The sequence below is a fragment of the Phalacrocorax aristotelis genome, chromosome 9 (genome assembly GCF_949628215.1).
Source record: "Phalacrocorax aristotelis chromosome 9, bGulAri2.1, whole genome shotgun sequence".
Taxonomy (NCBI): Eukaryota; Metazoa; Chordata; class Aves; order Suliformes; family Phalacrocoracidae; genus Phalacrocorax; species Phalacrocorax aristotelis.
The window spans coordinates 26,725,730-26,752,355 of record NC_134284.1 but is presented as its reverse complement, the minus strand read 5'-3'; the positions used below and the strand labels follow the sequence as shown (position 1 = coordinate 26,752,355).

General features: G+C 47.3%; 1 protein-coding gene and 1 long non-coding RNA gene across 3 annotated transcripts; one reads left to right on the top strand and one right to left on the bottom strand.

The window, feature by feature from the left end:
- Positions 1-1,067: 1,067 nt before the first annotated feature.
- Positions 1,068-23,953, top strand: LOC142062064 (exocyst complex component 3-like protein 2). Its single transcript, XM_075103982.1, has 11 exons — positions 1,068-1,587; positions 3,243-3,360; positions 7,384-7,458; positions 9,582-9,682; positions 10,702-10,794; positions 12,139-12,271; positions 13,484-13,594; positions 15,104-15,259; positions 18,284-18,405; positions 20,007-20,192; positions 22,123-23,953. Exons 1-10 carry the CDS (start codon positions 1,124-1,126, stop codon positions 20,185-20,187), a joined length of 1,554 nt encoding a protein of 517 aa, XP_074960083.1. The 5' UTR covers positions 1,068-1,123; the 3' UTR covers positions 20,188-20,192; positions 22,123-23,953.
- On the bottom strand, positions 16,325-21,830 carry LOC142062065 (uncharacterized). Of its 2 annotated transcripts, XR_012662362.1 has the most exons (3): positions 21,642-21,830; positions 19,983-21,335; positions 16,325-18,311 (listed from the first exon to the last, which is right to left on the bottom strand). It is a non-coding gene; the product is annotated as an uncharacterized LOC142062065 (long non-coding RNA). The 2 variants fall into 2 exon arrangements; XR_012662361.1 differs by lacking the exon at positions 16,325-18,311 and having other exon boundaries at positions 18,894-21,335.
- Positions 23,954-26,626: the final 2,673 nt, after the last annotated feature.

The window sequence follows — 26,626 nt, the reverse complement described above, 5'->3', positions numbered from 1 at the left end:
GTCTGGGATCTGCTCCAGATACCTTTGGGCAAATCCTGTTAACCCTTTGTTGCTCAATTTTGTAATCTGTAAAATGCACAGGAAGAAAAAACACAGCTCTTTGCAGCTGTTGTGGGATTACTTTGAACTCTTAGTGGTGGGCTGGATGTGATGGGTAAGATACTTTGGTAAGATACTTTGGAAAAAAGCAGCAGTGAAAAACTTCTCCTTCCAGCTTCTGAACTCTAAAGATTTTGTAACTGCCTTGACGGGCTGTCTGGTGATGAGGGCAATGGCTCAGTCACCACAGCTTCTTGCAGATGTGGAAGTCATGGGGAGTTACATGAATCCCCTTTGTGAGACACTGCAGGTAGGTAGCCAACCTTCAGTTTTCATCTTCAGGCAAAATTGTATGCGTAGTTGTTTGGCCTAGTTAAAAAGCCCTGTCAAGGGAAAGCCCTGGACTGCAGTGAGCAGCTGTGGTCTACAATGAGTGCTCGCTGGCAGGAGTGAGATCCTCTGCATAGCCATGCCAGACTGAACAGGAGAGAGGGACCTTACAAAAGAGTTTGCAGCACTTTGGTCCTGCCAGGGTTTCTGTAGAGAAGACAGAGAATTCCTTCTAGGCTTGATTTTCAGCTGTTGGCTCTTTAAGATGATGTCCTTTCTCTAATGCTTTTCTTCTGGAAAAAAGATACTTTCCCTAAGGAAAGATTGTCATTAATGAACCTGCATTGCCCACAAGAGGAGGTCTACTGAGATGATGACAGAAAGCTGCAGAAGACTAGTTTGCAGGCTTAGTTAGCCTGGAGGGGAAAGATGAAGGAAAGAAAGAGGAAAGTGCTTGCCTTGAGGAAACTGAGAAGTGCTAGTGCTAGACCTTAAGCGAGGTGATCTTGAGTAGATCGTGAAGATTTTTGGGATACATGTAAAGTACATACTTCAGTAGTCAGATGTTGAAGTGATGGGTCCTACTGAGGAGTGAACAAAGTTGTGTTGTTACTCTATTGCAGAGGAAACCATCTGCAGATTCATTGAGCAAGGAAAATTTTTTGAAGCTTGTGATCATATTTATGATCTGGAGCATTCTGGAAAAGATGATGTGGGAAAGTCTGAATCACTTTATAGACTACTGGCTGAACGAATGTGGACTGTGGTGGGAGAAGCGCTCAGTGGAAGTGGTAGGATGTCCCTGGAGCCGTTGCAGTCAGTGGGGGAATCACTGAAGTGGGAGAAGCAGAAGGAAGTGGAGTGGCTTGGCAGCAGCCAAGATATGGAGTCTGTTTCTACCTGGAGTCCAAACTTCTGGAAGAAAGATCTGGAGGAAAAACTAATACAGTACATGATGGCCCAGATTGCACCCTTTGGTTCCTCTAGTAACACAGATGAGACTGCACTAAAACAGCACCTGAGTCACCTGGAAATGACGTTTCTCCCCAGCCTGGAGCACAGAAGTGGTTTCTTCAAGGAAGCAGGACTGCTCGTCACCTACGCCCGCTGCTGTCATGCCTCTTTGTCTTCTCACCTTTCCACCCTTACTGACAGTAACCATTTCAGCTTCAGCCAATGTCTTTTAGTTTATGAATGGGGCCTTAAAATGTACAAAAGGTATGTTTGAAGGACTTCTTTTTCTCTACATTTTTCTATGTCTGTTCTGAGCACAACCCCTGCTTCTTTTTGATGCTCAGGACTCTTACTGGATTTAGACTTGGCCACTGCCTATTTTACCTTCTGTGCTCTCAAAGCCTTTTTTCATTGTAGTACTGCCTCTTTCTAAATCCTTAGTGTTGGGCTCAAGGGCTTACCTGAGGTAGGCAGGTATTTTTCTGCTGGACTCCTGTTGGACATGCATAGTGTCCTGCTTTCCCGAACAATAACTTTTCTCACATTAAACCTTTTTTAGGAAGGTCTAGAATACTGTGATTACTCCAGAATAATTTTCTCTTGCCTTTATGTCGGCATTATGCTTTATGAACTTCTCTTGTCATCTCCTTAGTTCTCTTACTGCTTTATCTGGCTTGTAGTTTGACCAATCGTTTCCATATTTCCTGTATTAGTGTTCAGATCACAGGAAAAACATATAGCAGATCATTAAATTCCTGCCCAAGTTTGGGAAAACGGATGTGGTTTTCCCCATGATCTGAAGAGCAACACATCTGGGACATTTTGGCCCAATGTGAATTCAAAGCCTGTGGTTGTCATCAAAGCCTGAAGCTTTCTTGTGATTTCTTTTTGTGTGACAGTGGTAGATGAGGTGTTTGATTCTCTGTGTCCATGGCTACTTTGCTACTTGACAGCTCCAATCTACTTATGTCCTAATAGTTTTCAGCCTTTTTGGGCTATTTGATTGCTTCCATCCAAGCCTAGAGCTTCTCTGTTCTTTGTATTAATTACACTTCTAAACCCTCGATTAGCTCATAAATAGTTCATCAGGTGGGCTCTTCTCCTCACCAGCTCCCAAAGGAGGGAGGCAGGGTAGTGGGTACGTGCTGGTGCATACTGTCCTCAGACACATGGGAGATGTGGTGAGGATTCATCCCTTCTACTGCTGCTTTTATGGGTTTAAAATGGTAAAACTTTGGTTTTAGATAAGAGCAATGGATTGATGAAATACTGAAAACCTACATGAAATTGGAGGTGAATAATTACATAATGTAAATATATAATGAAAAGCTCAAAGGTAGGAAAAAAATGTGTTATGTAATTGCTGAATTCCTTCCAGAAAATAAAAAAGCAAGAGCAGCCTGTGATTGTATTAGGGTCAGAAGATAGTGAAGAAAGTAGAAATGAGAAGAGCAGAGATGCCAGGCTTAACTATTTGTATTTTCCTCTTTGAATACAGTTTCCACCTTAATGAAAGCTCCTGTGTGGATGCAGTTGTCCTGGTATATAGCTGCTTTTTCTTCAGCTCAGAGACAGTATGGGACACTTGTAAAATTGTGCGTCCATGGAAGTGTGTTTGGGTGACTCTGCCCAAGCCCGAGAAGGAATTCAGCAGCAGGACTGAGGGAAGGGGAGAGCAAAATGTGTAGTTTGGGCAGCAAACATAGGAAGACGGAAAAGAAACAGCACAAAAGCATAGCTGGCAAAAGGGCATGATAAAGATCATCTACCAGGTTGTGGCTGCAAACATTGTTGGGTGCTGGCAGGGCACACTGTTTGCTTAGCGTGAGGTTGTGGTGCCAGGCAGGGGGTGCCAGGTGGGCGACAGGCTGTGGACCAGTGGGAAAGGCCTCTGGTTGAGCTCTTGTTTCTGTACGCAGTGGCAGCGAGACATGTCTGGGACCCAAGCAGACCCCCCAGCACAGCCTTTCCCTTGGTGTACAGTGTCTTGTGTGGATTATTTTGAAGACTGAAGAAAAGTTACTTGCAGTCACCCGGGTAAGAACTCAGGAGTTTTACCTCGATCTGCCTTTTTTATTCCTATGGTTTTAAAATAAGGAATGTCATTGTTAAATTAGCTGCTCCCTTGCTAGCTGAGCCTGCTCTGCTCAGATGGGTATGAGCCCCAAGGTCTCCATCTTGGCCATGTTTCATTGCAGAGCCTAAGTGTGAAGATCCATGACTGTTTTCTGCCAAAAGGATGCTGCCCTGTCCTTGCTCCTTAGCAAAGAGATGCTGGGGCATTTGCAAATCTCTCTTCATCCTGTTGCTGCACCTTTATAGTGCTGCAGTCTAGTCTGCTCAGAAGCCAATGCATCTGGAGGAAAGGGAGGGTATGGGTGAAATCCACTTCCTTACTGAAGGCCATTTCAAGATGCTGTTCATCTTCTCTCCAGCTGTTAATGAGCCCATAGTGTGCAGCAGTTGGTTTTTTTATAGCCCCTTTGCCTCAGCTGTGCAGATATTGAGGCTGCTGGATTTGTCTGTATGTGGACCCCTCACAGCCCTTTCCAGCCAGCTGGACTGACATTGCTGAGGTTATAGCAAAGATTATTTCCAAAGCCCAGCTGAAGAAATCGTGCAGCTGGTGCACACCTGGCAAGGTTGGAGCAGGGCATCCTGACTTGAGATCCCATAGGAGACTTTAGCTCCAGGGCTGCAGGACCTCTTTCTTTTCTCAGCGAAGCTGCCCCTTTGAAGAATGCTGTCCCAGCCCATGGAATACAAATGAAGCAGGGAGGATGCACTGTAGTGATGAGGACCTCCAGACAAGACCATGCTATCTGGAAACTCAACGGGGCCTTATAGATTCAGCTAAAGCCGAAATGCAGCAGCAGGATTTACCACAATCATCTCTCTTGCTTTCCCTTTCCACTAGCCCTTGGGAAGCAGAGGAGGGGAAATTCCACGGCAAACTGCTGAATCACCCCACGGAAAGTACTCTAAATTGCAGAGATTTTCCTCAAGATCTATTCCTTGAAGGAAAATGTGAAGGTAGTCACAAACATGGAAGCAAAGGTGCCAGCTGGTGACAATATGCTTAAAACCTACTGATTTCAGTGTTTAACATTACACATCTTTATGGGCTGTTTCTAATCATTACCCTGGGGAAAACCACATGTTCTTAAGGTCTGTTTTTAGCATGTATTTCAGTGAAGGAAATGACTTTACTCAGGGTAGGGCTAGTGAGGTGATCTTAGAGCATGTCACTGAGTCATTGACAAACCCTCACAGATGCTGACTAACAGTGATGGAGACTTTAACTCTTTTTCTTTTTTTTTTAAGTTCCCTCTAATGTAATAGCTGGAGAAAGCCTTTGTTTAACCATGGGCTTTCTGCTTTCCTGATACACCATGCGCTGAGCAGGCTCACCTAGATCTGGCGGTGGTTACAAGCTTTTGTGCCATGCTGCCCTGAATTGGCTGCATTTTTTCATGCAGCCTTGGATCTGGAAGCATCACAGCTTTACATGGTGCTGCACTGTACATGAAGAACAGAGCTGGAATTGCTGGATAGTGTCGTACGGCAGCATCCCAGCTTGCTTCATACCTGGCCAGCTTAGGACCAGCTCCAGGTTCAAGCTAATGAGCTTAAGTGGATATGAGCTGACTCCATATGGAAAAATTATGGATGTCTCTTCACTCAGCTCAGTGGCATAGCTTATAAAACTGCTTTATCCCTCTATTTCTTTTTCCAGGATACTCCAGCCCTTCATTATTCTAAATATACAGGAAGCTGCTAGTGAGCAAATATCCTGTCAGTTACCCCTGAGTGACTGTAATACATAATTGTGACTGTAAGTCACATGGTGCGAGTTTTGCCACTTCAATGATGACTAAATTTTTCTAAGTGAAAAGGGACTGACCAGATTAAGCCATGGTCTGCTTTGCCTAGGAATACGTGGCTTGTCACTGGAAGTGCCAGCCTGGTATCTGTGCAAACTGAAAGCACTTTAAACAGAAATGAACAATGAGAACTGTGACCACATCTGAAGGTGCTGAGAGCTCTGATGCCACGTGGGGTTCAAAACCACTTCCAAACACCACTGTGGGGAACTCAGCCAGCTCTGCAGGCAGGCTGCATTCCCTCAGCCCAGACATGTCTAGGGCAAGGGGTCTTTGTGCCTCTTGAGGTTGCAAGATTGGTGAACTGGAAATGATGGAAAAGTGACTGGGTTGTCAGTCTGTCACCCCTGCCCTTGCTGTATTGGGCATTTGATATGAGTGCAAGGCAAACCTTCTGTACTGAGAGGTTGAAAATGAACCTCCTGTCCCCTGCTTCTGCAGCCTCAGCTCAAAACTGGCTTTGTCCAAAAATGGAGATGGCAGGACTGGACATACATACCTGGACAAAAGCTGGAGGAGAGTTTAGACTGACCTGCAAAGGATCACTTGGGTCTTTGTCTTCTTCCCTCCCTCCCTCCCTCCCTTCCTCTATTTTTTCAAGTAGACAAAGGAGGACTGTTCATGTGCTTTGGAGAATTTGGGTCAAGGACCTGTTGCTACCCAAGCTAATAAGGCTGTGCAGTTGTTCTGCCCACCTGCCCGTTGGTGTGCCAACAGTGTGCTCCCACCCATGTTAGCCTCTTTCTCTTGACCACACTTGATAACAATGTAGAGGTCTCATGGATGTTAAATTCTTGGATGTTTCAAAACAGCAGCTGGGCAGATGAGGGACCCAAGTTATAACTAAGCCTCTTGTATTTTCTGAGGGGCAGTGGTTGGCTGGGCAGTCAGCACCAGCAGGCTGGTGAAATTAAGAAACAGCATGGGGTACCATATCTTGGTCAGACAGAGAGGGACAAGGAGGAAACTGGAGGTTATTTATGGGCCTGTTTGTTACAGCAGAAATTCTGGTCCTCTCCATGTTGGAGATTTGGTGCCTGAGGTGCTGGTGCCACCGTAAGAGCTACAAGCTCTTGGTAACTCAGACACATTGCCTGATCTAAAGGAACTAAGTACCATGGCTCAACAAGTTATTGCCTTGCAGTAAATGCATGCTCTGTCCCATTGGGGAGCAAGACCTTCATGTTGGCTTAAGCTGATACATTTTACTGTGCAACTGGGGCAGGCTAGAAGTGTTTGTGCTGCTCAGCTGGGATGTGTTATCTCAGCACATTGTGTTCACACAATTGCTTACAGTCAGGTGATGGCACTCGGGAAGAAAGGAATTTTTCTTGGGTTGTTTGTATCTTTGATTAACACTTTTCAGTGAATGCGGCAGAGCAGTTGTTTTGAGTATACTCTTGATGGCATTCTTCAGTGACAGCCACAAATTTCCTAATTCATTAGTCAGAAAAGAACAAAGACAAAAGTGGAAGATCAGACTATTTCCTTGGAGGAAGATGCAGGAATGAAAGAATAAAGAAGCAAGCCAGGCTTTTAAGTTTAAAGCTTCTATAAAGGTCAGATCATGTTTCAAGCACAGAGTTCTTTCTCTGCAGTGTTAGTTTTGTTTTTACAGTCCATTCAAAATAACACAAGCCAGCCAAATCTTGGGAAATTTCCCATCATGCAGCCCCATGGAGCTCATCCCTCTGTGGCAGTAGCTCTAAACACTAACCCGACTCCTCTTTGCACTCACAGGTCCCTGGCTCAAGTGAGGGAATGCTTTTAATTAGCACTGGCTGGTTTATGTGGGTGCTGGTTGAAGCTAGGAAGGGTGGAAAACCTCAGCTACAGTAGCTGGCAGCAGAGTGTTGTGTCTAAGCGTTGTTTTGCTGTGTAGGCCCCTTCATTTGAGCCAAAATAGCTAGGGAAGACTGTAGATAACCCGAGCTGACGCTAGGATGAAAGAAAGCTACAAATCATTTAAACTCAAATAAACAATGTAGAACAAAACAGAACAATGTTATCAGGTCAGCTGGAACTGACTATCAGGTCAGCCAGGTTTTGGGTTAAACAACATGGCCAAAAAAAATAGAGGCAGAAATTCATCTAGTCCAAATGCATAATGAGAGACTGGGAAACCTCACTCATGATGTATCTCAACTGTTCTTTTTTCTTTTCTTTTAATATTTAGAAGGAAGTAGGGAAAGCCCTGAAAGAAGCATTTGATATTGGGAAACCCCCTTTTGCAGATGCTGCAGTCATTCAGGTAAATGTGGGGTGGAATTAAAAAGCTCTTGTATTTTGGGGCAACTGTGTTTTTGCACACAAGTATGTAGGTATTTGGCAAGACCCAGTTTTGCATGTCTTGGGCTAAGCTGGTGAGTTGAAAGATTGCAAGTTAGCTGCCATACTTAAACTACATCTGTTTGCTCCCAAACCTGTTTTTCCCTTGTGCATATGTGAAGAAAACTAAACTAAATAAAAAAGGATGAGCCTGAGATTAGCTGATTCAAGCTGAAGATGCAGTTTCATATATGCATTTGGATTTTCACATAACCTTTTGGAAAGTCATGGTGTATGTTAAACAGTCTGCTCTGTATGAGTTTTGCAGAGTACTTTTATAAAAGCAGCGAGAGTTGCCAAGCCATGGCAGGTCCCTATATCTGGCAGTGCAAATGCGGGTGGCTTGCTGCCTGCTTGTGTGCTGGGTACAGCTGTGACTGCTGCCCGGACAGGTTAGGCAGCACAAGAGACTACTTCAGAGCACGGCAAAGCCGAGTGCTTGAAGAGCATCGCAGAAGCACACTCTGCTGATTTATGAGCAGTACATACAATGGCCAGAGAGTGTTTGGATCAAGACCTGCAGAAGGCTTAAAATAAATCCTGGAGTTTATATGTGGACTCAAGTGATGCTACAGATCAGGGGCAGGCTGTGGCTGCCTTGACTGTATCCTTTTTCTCCACTGCCACCACCCCAGAGGCAGTCATGTTTCTGGTCATGAGAGAGGGAAGTAGCCCCATGGTCCTTTGGGATGGCAGACAGCATCAGGCACCCCAATGGATGCTGGTAGTAGGCATCACAGATCAACAGCAGCTGGCCTTCCTTGTAAGGACATAGCTTTAGCTGGGAAAAACTGGCTTTTCTGGTCCAACTCAGACCCAGGCACCAAGTGCAGGAGCTCACGAAGGGGACTGCCACCTCCTCGCCCTGCCCTGTGCCCGCTGGAGTGGTGGAACAGTAATGTATTCAGTGATGTACCTGTGCTAGGGTGGCTTTTAGCTACACAGCTGGCTGTTTCTTTTTTTTTCCTGCTTCTGGCTGACAGAGCAAAGGTTTCTAAAGGGGACCAGGCCAAAGCCTGATTTTAATGCTGTGGTCCTCATATTTGCAACATCTGGCCATGCTTCAGCATGGCTGTTTTTGCTCTGTTTTCTATGTCACTGACGGGTTTGAATGCTCTGGGATAGGTGATGGAAAAGCCTGGATAAATAGGCAAGCCTCATGAAATTACCACCTCCTCAATTTTCTCAGGCTGACACTTAAAGATCAGATAGAAAATGAACAAGGTGTCATGGAAACTCATCAGCCATAGTTTTCTGACATTTTGGTGTGGCATATTTTATCCTGTCCCTTTGGGTGAACCTTTACATCTGTTGTGAGCAGTGGAAAAACCCATTCATGGTGTGAGTCACCCTTTGTCTCTGGCTGACACTTCCCAGAGCACTGGGAGAGCACAGCATATGAGTCCATCTGTCTCCTTTTATCCATCTGGCTCTCCTCCCCTTGCAAGCTTTTGTTTCCACAGAGCAAATAATGGGCAGCATTAAGTTGCCACCTGCTCAAGCCTGCCCAATATGGGGTGGTTTATTAGCTGTCTGGCACAACCCACCTCCTGTAGGCACCTGGGCCTCCTAGCTGGGGCCAGTGGGGTGAGACAGGCGCTGTGGTGTTTAACACACATTGCTATGTCAGGCGTGAGCAGTGGTGGCTGGGAAGATGACACCTGTCTTCTTCAGACATCCCTGGTAGAGACCCTAGCAGAGGCCTAGAGAGCACTGTTGGAGCTGCCTAACCTTTTTTTTTTAGCAGCTGCACCCAAATTTATCTGTGAGGGTGAGTCACATAGAAGTGCAGGTGCTCCCGCAGATGTCAGGTCTTTGTATGAGCTGAGCTGCCAGGCTGGACATTGCTAGCGGAGAGCGTTTGTAGGGAAAGGCTTTCCCCTGAGTGCAGGACTTGACTCCAACCGCAATGAAAGCAAACTGAAACAGAAGTTGTTGCCTAGAAGGCAGAAAGATTTGCAGCAGGGTGAGGAATGGGTTGTATTCCTTTCACTGCTTAGGGAACAAATGGTTTTGTCCTGTTCTCTCATGCCTTGAAATCCACAGATACTAACAGAGAAGATGGAGGCTGCCTGGCATGTCAGTGAGAGCCTGGGCGAGAAGGTGGAAGCTGTGTGCCTGGAGGAGTGCCTGAGGTTCCTGGAGAGGTAGGAGGGATGCTGTTTTCCTCCTTGGCAATGTCCTCAGTGCTCAAAAGAAAGAAATCCTGATGACGCGACTGGCAATGCTGTATTCACCCAGATCTGCCATTGCCCCTCTTTAGTTTGATGGCTGTTTCCCATCAAGCTGTAACTGGAGGGACAGCACTTTGCTGCTGTTTATGTGCTCAGCATTTGCTGTCGGACTAAAGCTGAGGGAACAAAGTGCACCCAGACTTGCCTGGACAGGTTAAAACCTTGGGGGATGTTTATTCTAGAGAGGAGCAGACCTTAAGAACAACCAGAAAGAGGGGCAGTGACGTAGCTGGTGCCCAGGCTTGGCCCTTCCTACCCTGGCTGTGCTTCCCAGGCATGGTGCTTTCTGCTTCTCAGAGGATGATGAATGTCTTCTCATCTTCTGTCCTTTTACCACTTCTTTTGGCTCCCTTTATCTGCTTTTTGCTCTTGGGCATCTCCCTCCCTGTGTATACCCCCACAGCACAATATGCCAGTGCTGCTGGTTGTAGATGACTATTTCAGAAGGTGGTTTGATTTAAGATCCTTGGTCCTTCACATTATGAGGGGAAAGAAATTTCTGTAAAATGGAGTTGCCCAGGAGCCATCTGTGTGACTGAAGCTGTGACAAAGCAGTTGACAGACTTTGTGGGCTATTCATACACACTGAGGCTTTATTCTGCAGCTTTATCGGCAAAGCCTGAGATGCGTCCCAGAAGCAAGTGTTGCAGCAACAGCAATGGTAAAATGAATGTCCTGCATCTAGAATCCTAACAGTGGCACCCAAGCAGCTTGAGGGCTCTCCCTGTGCCACTCCTGTGCTCTCCTTCTTCACCAGCTGGGCAGGACAGAGACTGTCTTTGTCCTGCTTTAGATCCCCACCTTGGGGAGTGAAAATGTGCTGAGAAAACAAATAATCACAGAATATTTCTCCCATTTCGTGCTGGGCTAATGCTGTCAGGAGCATTACAGAGCATGCTAGCTTAAAGATATGTCTTCCTCTTTTAATTTAGCTATGAAAATGAAGTAAGAAGCTTTCTCCAGCTTGATGGCTGCCCTGGGATCTGCAGCAGCTTACAAATCCTGGAGAACTGCTGTACTCTCAGGTTAGAAAACAGACCCTATTGGCATGTGGAGCAAAACAAAATTTCTGCTGTCTGATCTTCTTCCAACTCTGCTATGGGGTCAGCCTTGCGTCCAGCTGGATCTGGTTGTCCAGCCCCATGCACACCAACACTTAAGCATGGAGGGAGCCAGCTGTGGTCAGCCAGACCCCTTCAGAGCTGCCCAGCTGCCCGGCAAGAGAGAGGGGGCTGGGACTGTGCTGTTGGCAGCCCGGTACTGCTGCTTCTCACCTGCTCCCAGACCCTGCAGGTGCAGGGGGCATGGCCTGTGGTCCACCATCTCCTTCATCCCCTGGTGCCCTGAGCAGTAGGCAGGCAGCAATGCCACGTTGCATGTGGGGACATTATCCTGCCCAGCCCTACCATGTGTTGCAATATGGTCCTCTCCTGGGCCTGATTCTCCCTCATTAAGAAAGCCTCATAAATGTTGCCCTGAGATGTGTGTGCTTGTGCACTTCAAGGTAAGCCCAATCTTAAGTGCTTTGCTGAATGAAACCCTGTCAAACATGCCAGGCTTTCTCTGGTGTTGCTAGGAAGGAGGGAGGAAATAAAGCACAGAGGGTGGGGGAGGCTGTTTGCACCTATGAGCTAATTTCAGAAGTGCTTGCAGTAATGGAGAAAACAAGGTTGTTTCTCTTCTTCCTGTCTAAAATTATCTGGGAATCTCTGGAGTCAGCAAAATGCCCAAATCCAGCATATGCACAGTGCTTACTTGACATTGGAACCTTGCATTGAGCCTAGGTAGCTGTTTTGTTTCTTTTATTTGCATGTTGCTCATGCTGGATCCTAGACTGAATAATTATGAGGCTCTTTTATGTAATTCTGTACAGTGATACTGAGAATGAAGTTATACACTGAGCTTTTCCAGAAAGTAAAATGTCCATTTTCAAGCTGGTGATCATTTTAACCAGGATTTGCTGACTTGAAGATTGTTCTGATGGAAGAAATTGTTTCTCTCGTATTTGTAGAGTGTTGGAGGCACACAGGATGCTCACCCAGCCTCCATTTGCCAAGGCCACTTCATTCCTACTCATTTTTGAAAATACTAGAATTTTTACTTATCTAATTTCACTAGTGGTGGTTCAAGTGGCATTCGTGTGCACTGAGCTTTCATGTCCTTGTGGCAGTATCTTAATGAGAGCTATCCAAAAGATGGGTGCACATAAGTGGGTTGCTGAGCTAGCCCTGTACCTGAGCATGTGTCCATTAAATTAAACAGGCAGTCGTGTTCGTTACTGTAGGAAGAGTTTTGATCTGAGAGAATAGCCTGATTTGATCTGATCAATACTTTCCATATTCCCCCCCACCCCCTTTTTTTTTTAACAGGACTGTCTGGCATAAGCTAACATACATTTGCAGTGCCAGCACTGGTCAGGATGTTAAGGTAAATGGATTTCTAGACAGGATGGAAGATGAGATTACAGAGCATTTTCTGCAGAGGGTCACTTCTAAAGTCAAGGTATGGGAGACCCATGTTAACATTGAATATTTTTAGACTGTAGGGCAGGCATGCACTTTACTGTCATGTCCTGATTTGGAGAGAGTGAAACTATAGTAGGATCTTCAGGCCCATTACCTTCCTCTGCCTTGACTGAAGCTGTATATTGACAGCTTCATCTTTTCCAGTTCTTGGGATCCCAGTTCCAATGTTTGTAGCATTTGCTGTTGTGCTACAAATGGGTACACCTTGCTGCCCCTGGGCACCCAGACATGAAGAGTTGAGCCTCACCTGCTACCTACTCACTGCCAGCAGCCCAGCATCTTCCTGGGGCAGTGATAACTCATGGAGCCCAAGGCTGTGGTGGGTAGTCAGGATGTAGAGAAGGATGACCAGAAATGTATCCCTCCCTTAGGCTAAGTTCCCCTCCCTTCACACTTTCTAATATTAGGCTATTAGCCCAGACACCCACCTTCATATCCTGAGCTCCATGTCTAGATAACACACAGTTGCAGGCTCCTAGTGTGTGGTGGTGTGCATGTCCTTGGGAAGCTCCCCTGAGCATCTTCAGGCTCATCACACAGGCTCCCTCGAGCATGCTGAAGGCAGCAAAAGGAAAATGACAAAAGAAACCCTGGGCACACTGTGCAGTTTTGATTTCCAGAGCTCACTGTCAGCCTGTCCCATGGGCGGGAGCTGGGGGTGGTTCTGACAGGGAGCACAGACAACCCTGGGGAGGAACAGGAGAGCTAGCGCTCAGGTTTCAGTCCTCCTCTGGCTGTGTCAACATGGGCTTCAAATCATGAAAGACAGAGTTTATCCCCTGCCTGCCTGCTAAATGGTCCTTATACTTTCCCATTGAATAAGAGGCAATGGCCATGCTGGGAGCAGGATGCCAGAGCAGAAGGGTGCAGAATGGCTGGGTCTTCCTGCACTCCCCATCTGTAGGGGCACATTTTACATAGACCCCAGATTAGAGCTATTGCCACCCATTTTTCATAGTTTTTGATCTTCCAGGTTTGGGCTTAAGAACTTAATACATCCTTCCTGAATATGAATTGTTTCTTTCTTTCATGTTTCACTTTTCTTTGAAATAAAGGCACAGTATGCTGCAGCTCATGGAGGAGTCTGTTTCTGGGAGCAGAAGGAGCAAAAGCACAATAACCTATGTCTGTCGTCTGTGTGGTGTCTCTACATGTGCACCCTTTGACTCTGTCTGTCCCTTTTCCTCAGGGAACACTGAAGGAGCACTTCAAAAAGTGTGACAGTGGTTTTGACCACATCCTTGAATCCTTAAAGCAAAGCTTTTTGGCATTAGGGAAGAAAAAACCAGACATGTATGAGGTAAGAAATAAGTAAGAAAAAGGTATTACTTAGGAAATCACTAAAACTAGTCCTTGAACCTCTGATTGTACAGTATTTTAACATTAATCCAAACGACAATTTTGTCTCTTGTTGGAAGGGCTTTTAAAGATCTAATTGTCTCATACCAGTTCCTCTATCCAACAGAGTTGGATACCTTCCTCACTGTGACAGCTAGGACCTTTCTGTAATCTCAGCAGAGAAACCAACAAGTGAAGAAATGTGGAAACCCAATGTAACTCCCAAATACAGAGCAGGAGCATTGGGCCATCTCTGATCCTACCACCGCCCCAATACCATTATATTGTAAATCTTCTCAGCTCCTCATGTGCTTCAACCTTAGTTGTAAGGAATATTTATCCCTTTGATGGAGATTGGACACAGGGAGAAGCGAAAGGTCCAGATCCCCAAAGGACATAGTGTCTCAGGCACTTAAATATGCCAGGGTTGGCAAAGAACAACCTCACAGAGTACCTAAGTTTTTTCAGCTTTATAGTAGCCTAAACAACTTGTCTAGGGTCTCATGACACCCTTGAGTCTGGCTCTTCAGCAGTGAGATTGGTACCTGGGCTATCCTCTTCTGCATGCAGGTTGGATTTGCTGCTGCTACCAGTGCTTCACATGTCCCCGTAAGCACTGGACTCCCTTTCTCTTACCCTCCTAGGTCTGCAGGCCCTTTGTCAGTGCTGATTTTAATTAACATTTTGAAATGTGGAAAAAGGTAATGGAACAGAAAAAATTAGGAGCTATTCTGCTGTTGTTCAGAGTCTGTCACTGGACATTATGTCACATTAGTGCTGGGGAAAGCAGCAGCTCTGTGGTGGAGTGCTGTGCCAGAGCTCTCTGTCTCTTGCTTTGTCTCTTTTGGACAGGGCTGGGGATTTCCTGTACCTTTGGACTGCAGCCTAAAACTGCTCTGATTTCAATTGCTAATGAAAATGAGCTTTCTGTGCAGCAGCCCATCTCCTCTTAGAAACACTCCCTTCCCCTTCAGGCGCTGCATTGTCTCGGCACCAGGGTTTCTCAGCAGGTAGTGGGTGGCTCAGAGATGCCCAGGTGTCTCTGTGCCCAGCCACAACTGTGTGCCCAAGGGTATGGCCCTGGGATGTGTCTAGTGGGGATGCTCCAGGAAGGCTGGATCTGGCTTTGTCTGTAGTCCAAACTGTCCCCAAGTGACGTGTTTGTCAGCCTGGGGCTAAGCCAAGTGTCACTGCTGTTCTGCAGTGTGAGTGACCTCTGGCTCAGCTAACTTGTTCCATTGCTTTTGCTTGGATGTCTCCACACTTATCAACATTTATGTCATCCACATACAGCTTGGAGGTACTCCATGTGTTAGACCAGACATTTTAAAGGGATACTTAAGCAGAGAAACAGGACACCCATCTGCATGGACCCTATATCCCCTGTCTACACAGGTCAGAGTCCTATAGGTATGGTCTGGTCCTTGCTCACTACAGGGAAGTTTATTTGGTCTTCTTTGCTCTGGAACAGGCTCTCGTCAAGGCTGTCAATGTCATCATTGTTACAGAATATGTGCAGGCCCTCCTGACCACTTCCAGGAAACCATCTTCTGTGCAGAGGAGGAGGATTGTCAGCAAGATGGAAGAAGATCATAGGATGCTGCAAACTGTCTTTAAAGAGTGCTTAGTAAGTCTTTGATATGGTTATGGTTTTCCTCTCTGTCATCAAGAACAGTACCAGCAGAGGAAAAGGCTCTGAAAGCAACAGAAAAGCTTAAGGCGTCTTACCACACTGGTATTCAGCTTCACAGAAATGACAATCAGATGTGCTGACAGCCCTTCTGATCTGCCAGAAGCTGTTAGTTTATAGTTTTGAAATGTGTGACTAGAGGAAGCAAGATTCACACTCCTGCCACTGAAATAAGAATAAGGCATGATCCTCTGAGTTGGTAAGACAGCTCCAAAGCTGTCAGCTCCCCCAGGCAAGCCTTTGGTACATGGCACAGGGGTGCAGAAGCAGAAGAGCTATGTTCCCCCCAGTGCTTTCCCTTGAGCCTCTGGGTTGATGGAGCACATCAGCTGCTCCACATCTTCCAGGGCTTCACCTTCCCTGTGGATTACCCTGTATGCTGCTCCTCCTTGGACGCGGGGTATGCATTGTTACCCCTCTGTCAGGCCTCCTCCCTCCCTGCAGGCCCTCCCCAGCCCCTCAGAGCTGGGCTGATGGCTGTGTGAGCCATTTCCCTGTGCTGCAGTGTTTCCTCATGGGTGGAAACATGCTGATGCTGTTGTGGTTGGTGATGGTTGCAGAGAGGAGGTAAAGATGCCTTGCAAAAGGGACTGGTCAGGTGTAAAAGCAGAGCCACACCTCTGAAGAAAACTTGTGGAAAAATGCTAGGTCATATTTGCAGAAGCAACTTTGGAAGCTTAAACAGCCTCTTTGCTTAATTTGTAATCTGGTGTAGCTGGCAGTGCTGCACACGGCATCTGTGGATGCCACCAGGCTGTCACATGGGTCCCCTGATTGCCCAAGGGCAAGGATTGCAATGCCAGCAGCATCCCCTCCTGCTGCTGCTCCAGCCAGAGAATCGCTGCTGTGCAATAGCCCCTGGCGCAGCTCTTCTGCAATTGCAGGCTGAGAGCACCCAGGCATAGCACTTTGTAAGAGGCTGGACTGAGTGTCAGAGCAATGATTGCAAAGGTAGTCTGGTAACAGGACTCAGATGTGACACAGCAGATAAAAAGCCTTGCCTTTATTGGTTTTAATAATTTCGCAAATTTGGAGTCATTCTTAGAACTTATGAATTTAAGTGCTAGGGACTGGAAATCTATTTTCTCCCAGCTGAGCCCCCCTGCAAGTCATTTTTCAACAATTCTGACCTCGTCCAAAGAATAAAATGAAATCAGAATGATCGTCTGTAGGCTCCTCTAAAAACCTCTCAGACCCATTACAATTAATGCATTAGTTTCATGGTGGAAAGCTGGAAGCTGGCAGTGCTCTTAGCTGAAGATCCACCTCTCCTGGAGTGATCAATCACCGACAAGTCAATGCTTTGAGCAATCGAGCCATTGGGAATAGCAGGAGGATTCTCTAATCTTAGCTCTGAAGTCTACCAGTAATGCTGTGCTCAGCATCAGCTTTGGATGTAATGTGCAAGGAAAGCTGGTTTTATAGTGTAAAGGAGATACAGGAAATCTAATTATGTACTAAAACCCTACATTGAGCTTGGGTGAAAAAAGGTCTGCATCTAGTTAGCACTGTTTCCCTTGCATCCCTGGCTGTGCACTTTCTTATTGATGTGGGAACACCGAAAATCTCAGGGAGGAAACGTATAAGCGATTTGCAAGGGACAGGCTGATACTCAGTCAAATGAGGTACACAGTTATGCATGCAAAATATGTACTCTGCTACAGAGTGAATTTATCATGCAGTTGCTGCAGAGGCTGCACCTGCTCCCTGCCCTGCTCTGCCCTCTCTTCAGGTTCTTCCTTCCCCTCCAACCTTAAAGCACATTAGGAAATACCTTGCTTCTCTCCTAAGAGCGCTACCTGTCAAAGGCACTTAAGCACTGCTGACAAGATGCCTCTTTTTTGTCCTTTTAGATTGCAGGCTGTTTACCCCTGACCTTGCCTGTCTATATAGCCCTTAACTAAATCTGACACCTTCAAATTAATTAGCATTTGTAATAGCGAGCTTGCCAAGCATGAAGTCTTCCAGTATCAGTGCGTTGGGAGCTAAGTACAGCTTGTGTGCTGTGCAGAGCTAGGCATGCTGTTTGTCTGCAGTGTGGAGGAAGAGAGGGAAGGCTGTCTTTTAATATTACTATTATTTTTAATTTATGTTCAATGCGGAGGTGAGCTGCACTGAGACTGCAGCCTGCTGTTTCTAATGCCCTGTGGAGATCAGAGGAGCCTGGGCTTCTCCTGCCCCAGTTTGGCAGCCTGTTCTCCAGGTTTGCTTTGTCACAGAGTCTCTGTTGACGTGATGGCATCAATAATTCAGAGAAGCAATTTAATCGCATTACTGCACTGATGAAAAATATGAACAGGACCTGAAGCTTTCTCTTGGAAGATCTTCCACATTCTGCTTCCTCCGGCTTTGCTAAAAATGCTGTGTTTCTGGATGAGGCTTTCTTCTTCTGTGTGCTCTAGTTCAGAGGGAGCTGACCGTATGCAGCATCTACCAGCCATGTCATATCCTTTTCAGTGTCCGGCCCTACTTACTCTTTTTTCTGTTTTTCTGTTAGGGGATCTGTGTCCCCTCACCCTCTCCCCAAGGTCACTTTTCTGTCCCTGGGCTTGCTCCAGGACAGCAGAAATGCCATCATGTTTGGCCAACAGAGCTTGTTTTCACTAGATATTGGGCTGTGCTTACCTCTGGAAGGAAACCACTTCCCAAAGGGTGACACGGCCTTGAGAGGACAGGTGAGGTAGGGAAAAATGAGGTACATTTGCCCTCTTTGTCAAAGAAAGTGCAGGAGGGGATTCTGCACTGCTGAAGGTAGTCACCCAGCAGCCCTGGAAGCAGTCTGTGGTTACACCCCAGTTTCTTTCCTCCTAACCTGGAGGGAAAACAAGCTTCTGTACGTACACAAACAGTCCTGCAAAGCTCCTAAGCCACACAGTGAGATCCCCAGTCTGGTACGAGTCCAGCTCATAATGTTGTATGCTGTGTCCCTTGTCCCGAGCACAGCTTTGCTTTTCTTCCCAGGGTCCTGCGGCTGGTCCCCTTAAGGATCCTATAAAAGCAATTTTAGAACTTATTCAGACTTCTGATGCTGAGGGGATGAAAATAGCCCTGCTGCCCATTCTCAAAGAATTTCCTGATCTAAGGTAAGGTCTTTTATTGGTTTGACTTCTGTAGTTTCTTAACTGATTACTTGCCACCAGAAGACCTATAGCAGTATTAGTCCCGCAATACTTTCTCTTTGCAGCATGCTGGGCCTGGCGCAATGCTTATCTTTGAATGCACTCGATGCTGGCTATTTGCAGGTGCTGATTAACATGGTTTATAACTTTGCCAGACATTAGCCAGTGGAGTTGAGATGTCCTTCTGTAAAGGTGAAGGATGGATGAAATGGCTGTCAATAAAAACAAAGCAGGAATGCTGCAGAAAAATACTACCTGAATAGACAATTTTACAGGCACATGTGTGCCAAATGTAGGTTTCAAGAACATTCTTAACTCAGGCATTTCATAACTTCCGAGCACTTGGCTGTTGGCCTTAAACCTTCACCAATCCTTTCCTAGGTATAACTGTTTCCACAAAATCCTAGGTGTATTCAGCAAGAATATACACTTCCATTTTTCACAGGAAGCTGTTAACAGAAATCAAACACAACTTTTATTATGAAGGTGAGATCTTAGCTAACTGCATTTGTTCCAAGTCTGTGGTTTATTACATCCATCTTTTGTTCTGATGTCTTGTCCTAGTGACTGTATTTTTCCAAGTTAACATGATTACAGTGTAGAGCTCTCTGTCACAGGATGCTGTGAAGGCCAAAAGTGTGAATAGCTTCAAATGGGGAGCAGACAATTTGTGGTAGATAATTATTTCAGTGCCTATTCAACATGACAGTCATGATATAACCCCCAGCAAAGGAAGTCCCTAAACTGCAGACTTCCAGAAGGGGGGAGGAAAGAAAAAAATGACAAAGAGACATCATGTTATGCTTTGTCTGGTTTCTGTATTCCTTTCCTAAGCATTTGCTACTTTTGAAGATGCGCTTGAGCTAAAAAGCTGCTTATCTGATACAGCATAGCAATTCTTATTCTCTTACTATATATATACACACACGTATAAAAATAGTTAAATATATATCTATAACTGTATTTTTATATATTTATGGTATAGGAAGTGGGCATAGGAAGTACTCAGGAGAACATTATTTTGATCCAGATCTTAGAGTTGGTCATCCTGGTGTGAGTAGATGCACCGCTTTTGATTTCAGCAGATTCCTGATTGTTTAAAACTGCTCAGATACACTTGCCCTGTTTGTTAATCAGATTAATATGTTGTGGCCCCATGCAGTGAAGCAATGCTATATAGAACAAAAATCCTATAGCCTTCCAGAAGAACAAGAAGTAGCTCCATTTGAGAGGAGAAAAGATACCAAAAGTGCTTCCAAATGGTCAAGTGCAGAGTTACACGAAACCTATTATGGTGAATACAGATCTTTTTCTGGGAGAAACCTGAGGTGAAGATTTCCAGTTTCAGGGGGGGTGCTGTGTGCACTGGGCTTGGGACCCATGAGCTCAGCCATATCCCACACAGCTCTTGTGATACAGCCTCCTCCTTGCTAGGTGGCCAGAGGGCATCAAAAAGCAGCTCAGCAGCTTCCAAGCCTTGGTCTGGCCCAGCAAAACTGAGTAATAGGAAGCAAGCTTTTTTCCTTGACTCTTTCACTGACCTGCCCTCTTATCCTTTTGGAAAGGAAGGAACATCTGAGTGCAGTGCTGGACATCAAAGGTTCACTCAGCCGAGAAGACAGAGCTGCTCTCTTGAAGGCGTTTCACGATAACTGCAGGGAATCAGAAACAGAAGCAAACTTGCTTTTTGCAGACATAGAAGTAAAATCTAGAAAATATGGACTCTGTGGCTGCTTCTGCTGTTAGAAAAGGTAGGTGTGCATGTGAGTGTGCTTGTGTGTAACATGCATACCTGCACAGCACAGGCATTCCTGCTTTCAGGGAGGTGGAACCACCCTGGCTGTAGCGTCACCTCCCTGAGGTCCTTGTTGCTGTATATGCTGGTTCTACTTCCCTCTCTCCACCTGCAAATTTCCACATCATGAAGCACGGTGCTGTAGGCAGGGCAGGGTGCTGAATGTTTAGCTGCATGATTCAGGTTACTGCAGGAACAAAGGATAAGACAGGGTTCTTCCTCCCTGTCCTTTGCTCCTGTCTGTGTGCGCCGCAGCTGCCCCTCAGCAGTATCTCCTGCCTCCCAGCTCCTACCGTGTGTGCATGGGCTGGGTCTCCCAGTTAAGTGCTGCTGCCTCCTGGGAGGGCATGCTGAAGGATTTTAATCCTGCATGGTCTCCCTGCTTTCCTGGTGCAGAGGGGAGGGGTATGTCGGCCCCACTGCTGCCCCCTCCATGACAGCTGTATTAATTAAACTGGGCTCGGTGCTGTCCAGGTGACTGTGCTGTGGGCACCAGAGGCCAGCGTGTCCCCTTTGTGCTGGCAGCAGGAGCAGCTGGTGGCAGAAGGTAGGAGGGATAAAAGTCAGAGGGATGACTGTCACTGTAATGTCTTAAATCCCCTTGGTGTGAATTGCCAGGGCTCATCTGGAGCACCTGCAATCTCCTTTCAGTCTCCCAAGTGATTCTTTCACAGTCACAAATTGGGAATTTTGGGGGGTAAGCTGCAGCACATCTTGAAACTAAGCAGGTCCTCATGGTTTAAAAATAATCCTTAGTGAAGAAAATTCAGCTGTTTTCTTCACTTGAAATAAACTGCAACTTCTTTTTAGTCCGAATTTGTCCAGCTCCAGCTCATGCCAGAGAATTTTATCTTTGTCAGGCCAGAGCCCTTGGCTATCAGAAATAGTCTCGCTTGGTTAATATTTACAGATTGTCATCAGTCTGTTGGATAAGCTGAATAGACTGAGTGTCTCAGGTTGAGAAGCACAGCCCCTTTCCACCTCCTCCACCACTCTCTGGTGTCACCATTTATTTATAGTTCCCATGTTAGCAGATCAAGAATGAGTTACGCAGGGCTCTGACCTGGGGCCTCCAGGCACAAGCAGACAGCAGGCTACCCTGTTAGCAGGGAGAGAAAGCAATTAAAGAAACAATTAATAAGCACACAAACTTTCCCTTCCTAATGAAAACTGATTCTGATATAATGAACTGGCAATCAGCCACCCACTTTTATACCCTCCTTTAAAGAAATTACCCATGGAACTGCCTTTGCTTTAAACAAGATATTCAGGAACATGTTTTTAAAACACTGTAAGTCACTGAATCTCCTATTTCCTGAAATCCCCTGGGTAAATAGGCTCCCAAATCCCAGAAGACCTGGCTATGTCTGCAGTGCATGTGTGCAGCACAGGTTGGTAGCCTCACCTGAGCTCAGGGGTAACAGCAACAGTGAAATCAGCATTGGGATGTGCTCAAAGGGAGGTAGCCTTCCTCCTTCATCCCAGTCCCGCAATTTTGCTGCCATGCACTGGGGTATGACCTGTAGGTATATCAGGAATCATCTGCTTTCTCCTAGCCAGGAATGCAATAGTTGCATGGATTTGTCCCTTCTGTATGCAGAGGTAGGAGGACTTTGGAAAATGTTTGGTTGTTTCATGTTAGGATGAAGTGACCTCCCAGAAGAAGAGTGGGAAGGTTTGGCTAGAGTGTTGAGGGAGCAGCAAGGTGCCCACGGTTGTGGGCCCATGGATTGTGTTAGCCAGAACAGGAGATTTTCAGCAGCTAAATGTCAATACAGCTTCATGCAGGAGTCTGTGCGTAGGAGGGATGTTTTTGCTGTTTGACTCTTGCACGTGTTCTGAAGAGTGCTATTTAATTACCCAGCTTTTTTCTTACTTTTCCTCAGGCCTGCTATGAGAAACTTGAGGTCTGGCTCCCATGTGGCAGCATCTGAAATCACAGCTCCTTGAAAGCTTCAGGGACCTGTGCAGCTGGATGCACAGAGAAGCCTGACAGCTATGGAAGACACAGTTCCTGTGCTTTTGCAGGAAAACCACGTGGCCCAAATCCTAATCTTCTATGTGAAGTCCAGGTGCAAGATGAATGGGATATGGCAGAAAGACATTCCTTCAAAATTTCCTAGAGATTGCTGCCTAGCTGAGTCCTGGTGGTTATTCCCAGGATGCGGCACATGTGGAGGAGGAAGAAGGTTCCCCCTCACCAAATTTCTCTCTGCTTCCATCCCTTGTTTCATGCAATCTCACAGGAAACCACGGACTGCTGCACCACATGGTGTTCTAGCAGATGACACGGCGTCACAACCTCTCCCAGGGACCCAGGACCCTCCATTAGGGAATCCTGCCTAGCCCATGGTGCTGGTGGGTGCCTCCGGGTTTGGGCACCTGGATCCAGCCCCCAAAGCCTGACCTTCACCAGGAGGGGTGCACACAGAGCTGCCTCTTCCCTCGTTCCCCACACACGAAGGCTGTGACCCGCTTTGGGGGTAGCCTGCTGTGGTACTGACTGTGGGATGTGGAGCTCTTCCCATATAAGTTTTACAGCTGGCTCTGGAGCCTTGCATTCATTTTTATACCTCAGTTACTGGAAATTTCCTCTTGGAGAGGGAGGGGAAGGTCTCATGGGAAGCAGGCAGTGAATGGAGCTGTTTGTCCCAGCCTCTGGGCAAGGTCTGTGCTGTTTTCAGATGTAAATAGGCAGTTCAGGGAAAACATTGACTTTTCTTCCCAGTTATCTATGGACCGGTCACAACCTCCTAGCTGGATTTCGTTCAAGGCCCTCCTTTGGTATTGTGTTAATATAGGCCATTGCCACTCCTTTCTGGCTGTATAAACAAGCAAAGAAGGCTCTGCTACCTCAGACGTGCCAGTGCTTTTCTGAGTGGCCACTCCCCCTCGAATCTGCTTCCCTAACAAGAAAAGAGGAAAATTTGTGCATAACCCATCAGTGTGTAAAGGTGGGGACTTGTCTGACCCTGGGACCCTGAGAAAGCACAGACCTGGGTGGGTGCTGCCGTGCTCTGCAGTGCCGTGCTGTCGCTCCAAGGGTGTGGGTGTCCTGGCTTAGGGGCAGCTGCTCTGCCTAGAGCCCATTGTGCAGATGGGGTCCTGTGAGCTTGACAGGAGCCGGGGCGGGTTTATAATTGTTGTGAGCTTTGCTCCTGGCACAGTGCTGAGTGTGGGGCAAGTGGCAGGGAAGCGGGAAGGAACAGGCTGCTCTGTCTCCGGGGAGTCCTCTCTGAGGTTTCAAGGCACCATGAGACCTCGGCGTCGTTGCACTCTGTCCCTCACATCATTAAAGGGCAAGGAGAGTGTACTGTGGCCTGCCTGCCCTTCCTGACCACACATCTTCTTCAAGGGCCCTGTCCCTGTGTCCCTTGCATTTTATAGCTGTCCATTGCAGCTTTGGTGAGAACTTTCCTGGGACTTGGGAAAGCTGGGGGAGCTGGACAAGCTGCAGCCTGGCCAGGTGGGCACGGGTCGGGTGGGCTGTGGGGCTGGGTGGACACCTGCCCTCCGAAGGGTGCCAGCCCTGCCAGGCATGCTGGGCCAGTCACCCTCCCCTCCCGCCTAATTGCACCTTTTTTTCAAGGGTGGGAAGGGATGACAGACGACTGCAACAGCAGGGGCAGAATCAGCCTCTGCCAATGGGGATTTCAAGCAACGAGTCTTCCAGAGAAAATAAATAAAAATCTCTCTGACATTTCGATTACCATTGGGCTAAAAATAATCCCACAGCATGTGGATGGCTCCTGCCATATATATGTCGATGGCTACGTGCATCTCTGCCATTTGACATTCACAGTCAGACGAGGGTATATTCTGCTTGCAAGCGATGGCTGGGAGCCATGGGGGTTGCCAGGCTTGCCGCTACTGACCCTGTGGCTGAGATGGCTGAGGACAAGCTCGATGCCATCACGGCTGCCGCTGTGCCTGTCCTCGCTGGGCAGGCAGGGGACGGGCAGCGCCTCCTGCTCTGTGAGTGTGCGTAGAGAAGCATCAAGTTTCTCCACCCTGTGCATAGCATCCACTTATGGACGGGGCAAATAAAGACATAAGATTTGGTGTGGAGGCAGATGGTGTGGGAGGGATGTCCTCAGCCACCCGCAAGTCGCCTGGCAAGAGCAGATGGTATGTGGGGAGGCCCCAGGTGGGTCCCTGGGAGAGGAGGTAGCGGCAGGGGGGATGCTGGGTTGATACCTGGGGCTATCTGGGGTGGTCAGGGAGGGGAGGGAAGGAGTGGGGAAGGGGAGTGAGGGATTTCCCTTCTTTGGGGGGATTTTAGCCTACTTTGCCACGTGTCCTGACCTTACCCAGTGACCCAGCCTCCTCCTTTCTAGCCTTCACCCTAGGTTGGGGTTAAAGTGCTCGGGTGGGATTTGTGCTGTGCTCTGTGGAGGGCTGGGAAGCAGGATCACACTCAGGATCCTTCCACAGGATTATCTCATGGCCTCAGGAAGTGATCAGGGGCAGCACTGCCCTTGCTATCAGCCTACCAGGGCCACCATGGCGCTGCAATGAGCATCTCCCACTTGCCCTTGTATGTGGCAGCCCCCACAGTGGTTCCACCACTGCAGGACAGGATTGCTCAGAGCTCAGCACCCAGAGGCTTCCTGCACAAAGACCCTCTCCCACTTCTTCTGTGCCCAAGGTTTCACAAGGATCCCCTTGATGCCAGGGTCATGTCACTGTCATGCTCATCCATCACCTGGACATGCCAGCCCTGGGGATATGGGCAGCAGGGAGTGACACACTGCTTCTGGTGGTGTGACCCTCTGGCTTTTTTGGGAGCTCCTCTCCATCCATTGCCTCTCTGGCTCTGCACCGGGCTGACGGGTTGTGTGGTGAGCAGTGATTTGTCACCCATGTACCCCACATTGCTCGGGGCTGGGGTTTGGCTTGTCACTTTGAAGTGCTGTGTGCGTCAGAGCCTCCCCAACCACCCCTGTCATTTGAGCTCCTGTCTCAGAGGGTCACCTTCAGTGCTCAATGCTGAAGACAGTGGAAAACAGATGCTCCTTCATTATGCTGCAAGGTCTGAGGAAAGACCTGACATTTGCTTAGGTGCCACCTGCACTTTCCTAGTTTACTTAGTGGCTTTGCCAAGGATATATGACAGTGAAGGGAGGGCTTGATGGCAAAAAAACCAGGTAATAATGAGGGTTTGGGACATGCTGACTTCTGTTGGATAGCAAATGTGCACAAGGAAGATCAGTCCCTAAACCCATGAGACCTCAGAAAGGGCAAGCCACTTGCTGATTGCAAAATGATATAGGAAGTATTTTATTCCCTTTCTTCCTCCCCCGCCAAGAGGAGCATGTTGATGCTGAGAAACTCGTACACTGATCCCAATGTTAACTGGAATAACTTGCAGGCACCTTTGAGGCTTTCCTCTCCAGCCCCAGGCTCTGCCAGCACCCATCTGGGAAGCAATGCCCAACCCACGGGTGGTGATGGGTCACGTGTGGGATTTACAGCACATTGCAAGCCACCACGGGTAATTCCCTCGCTGGGAAACACCCCAGCACAATGCTGAAGGTTTGGTTTTAAGGCTTAAATGTCTGCCTGTACCCCAGCACCCCATGGCTGGTGCCGGAAGGAGGAGAAGGAGGCACCGGCATGGGCTGAGGTCTCTTGCTCTGCAGGAAGGGTTGGGCTGGGTCTCCCCAGTTTCCCCCAGTGGCCCTGGGGACACCCCGGCCTGGGAAGGGTACACAACTGGTGCCATCTAGTGGCACTGGGACACGGAAATGGCCGTGGCTCTTTTATATTTATTATTTGTATTATTATTACGGGGTATTACAGGGGTATATGCCTGCATGACGTATCAGTAGTGTGGGCTGTGAGTGGCCCCTTACCGGGGTGCGAGACTTGCAGGAAAACAAAAAGTTGGGAATACTGATGTAAAGTAGGATGTGCAGAGCATATAGATATTTCTGCCAACAAAGTAACTGGCAGTTTTGTGGGAAGATTGTGAAGAAAGCGATGAGCAGAATTGTCAGGATGTGTCCTCTGTTTTATAAAAACAGCTGAGGCTTATAAAAACAGCACAGAGGAGAGGTTGAGAGGCAGCACTGCAGAACTAGGACCCAAGCAACTGATTTCTTCCCTCTCCACAGCAGTCACAGTTCCTGCTGCAGTGAAGGGCTTTAGGATAAGGTTTTAATTGGCTTAATCTGACCTAAGGCTATATTGGCACCAGAAGTTTGGCTCCTGCCCCCACCACCTCCATTGTATTGGCTTTAAGGGTCAGCTCCACTTCTGTGACGGCAAATTAACAGCCAAAATTAATAGTTCTGCATGGGTTTGCCTCTCCTCTTTCCTTCTCAGGGGCTCTGGGGCAGTTACCTCTCTCCGAGCTCCAGCTGCCAGCTCCACACCTAACTCTCCTGT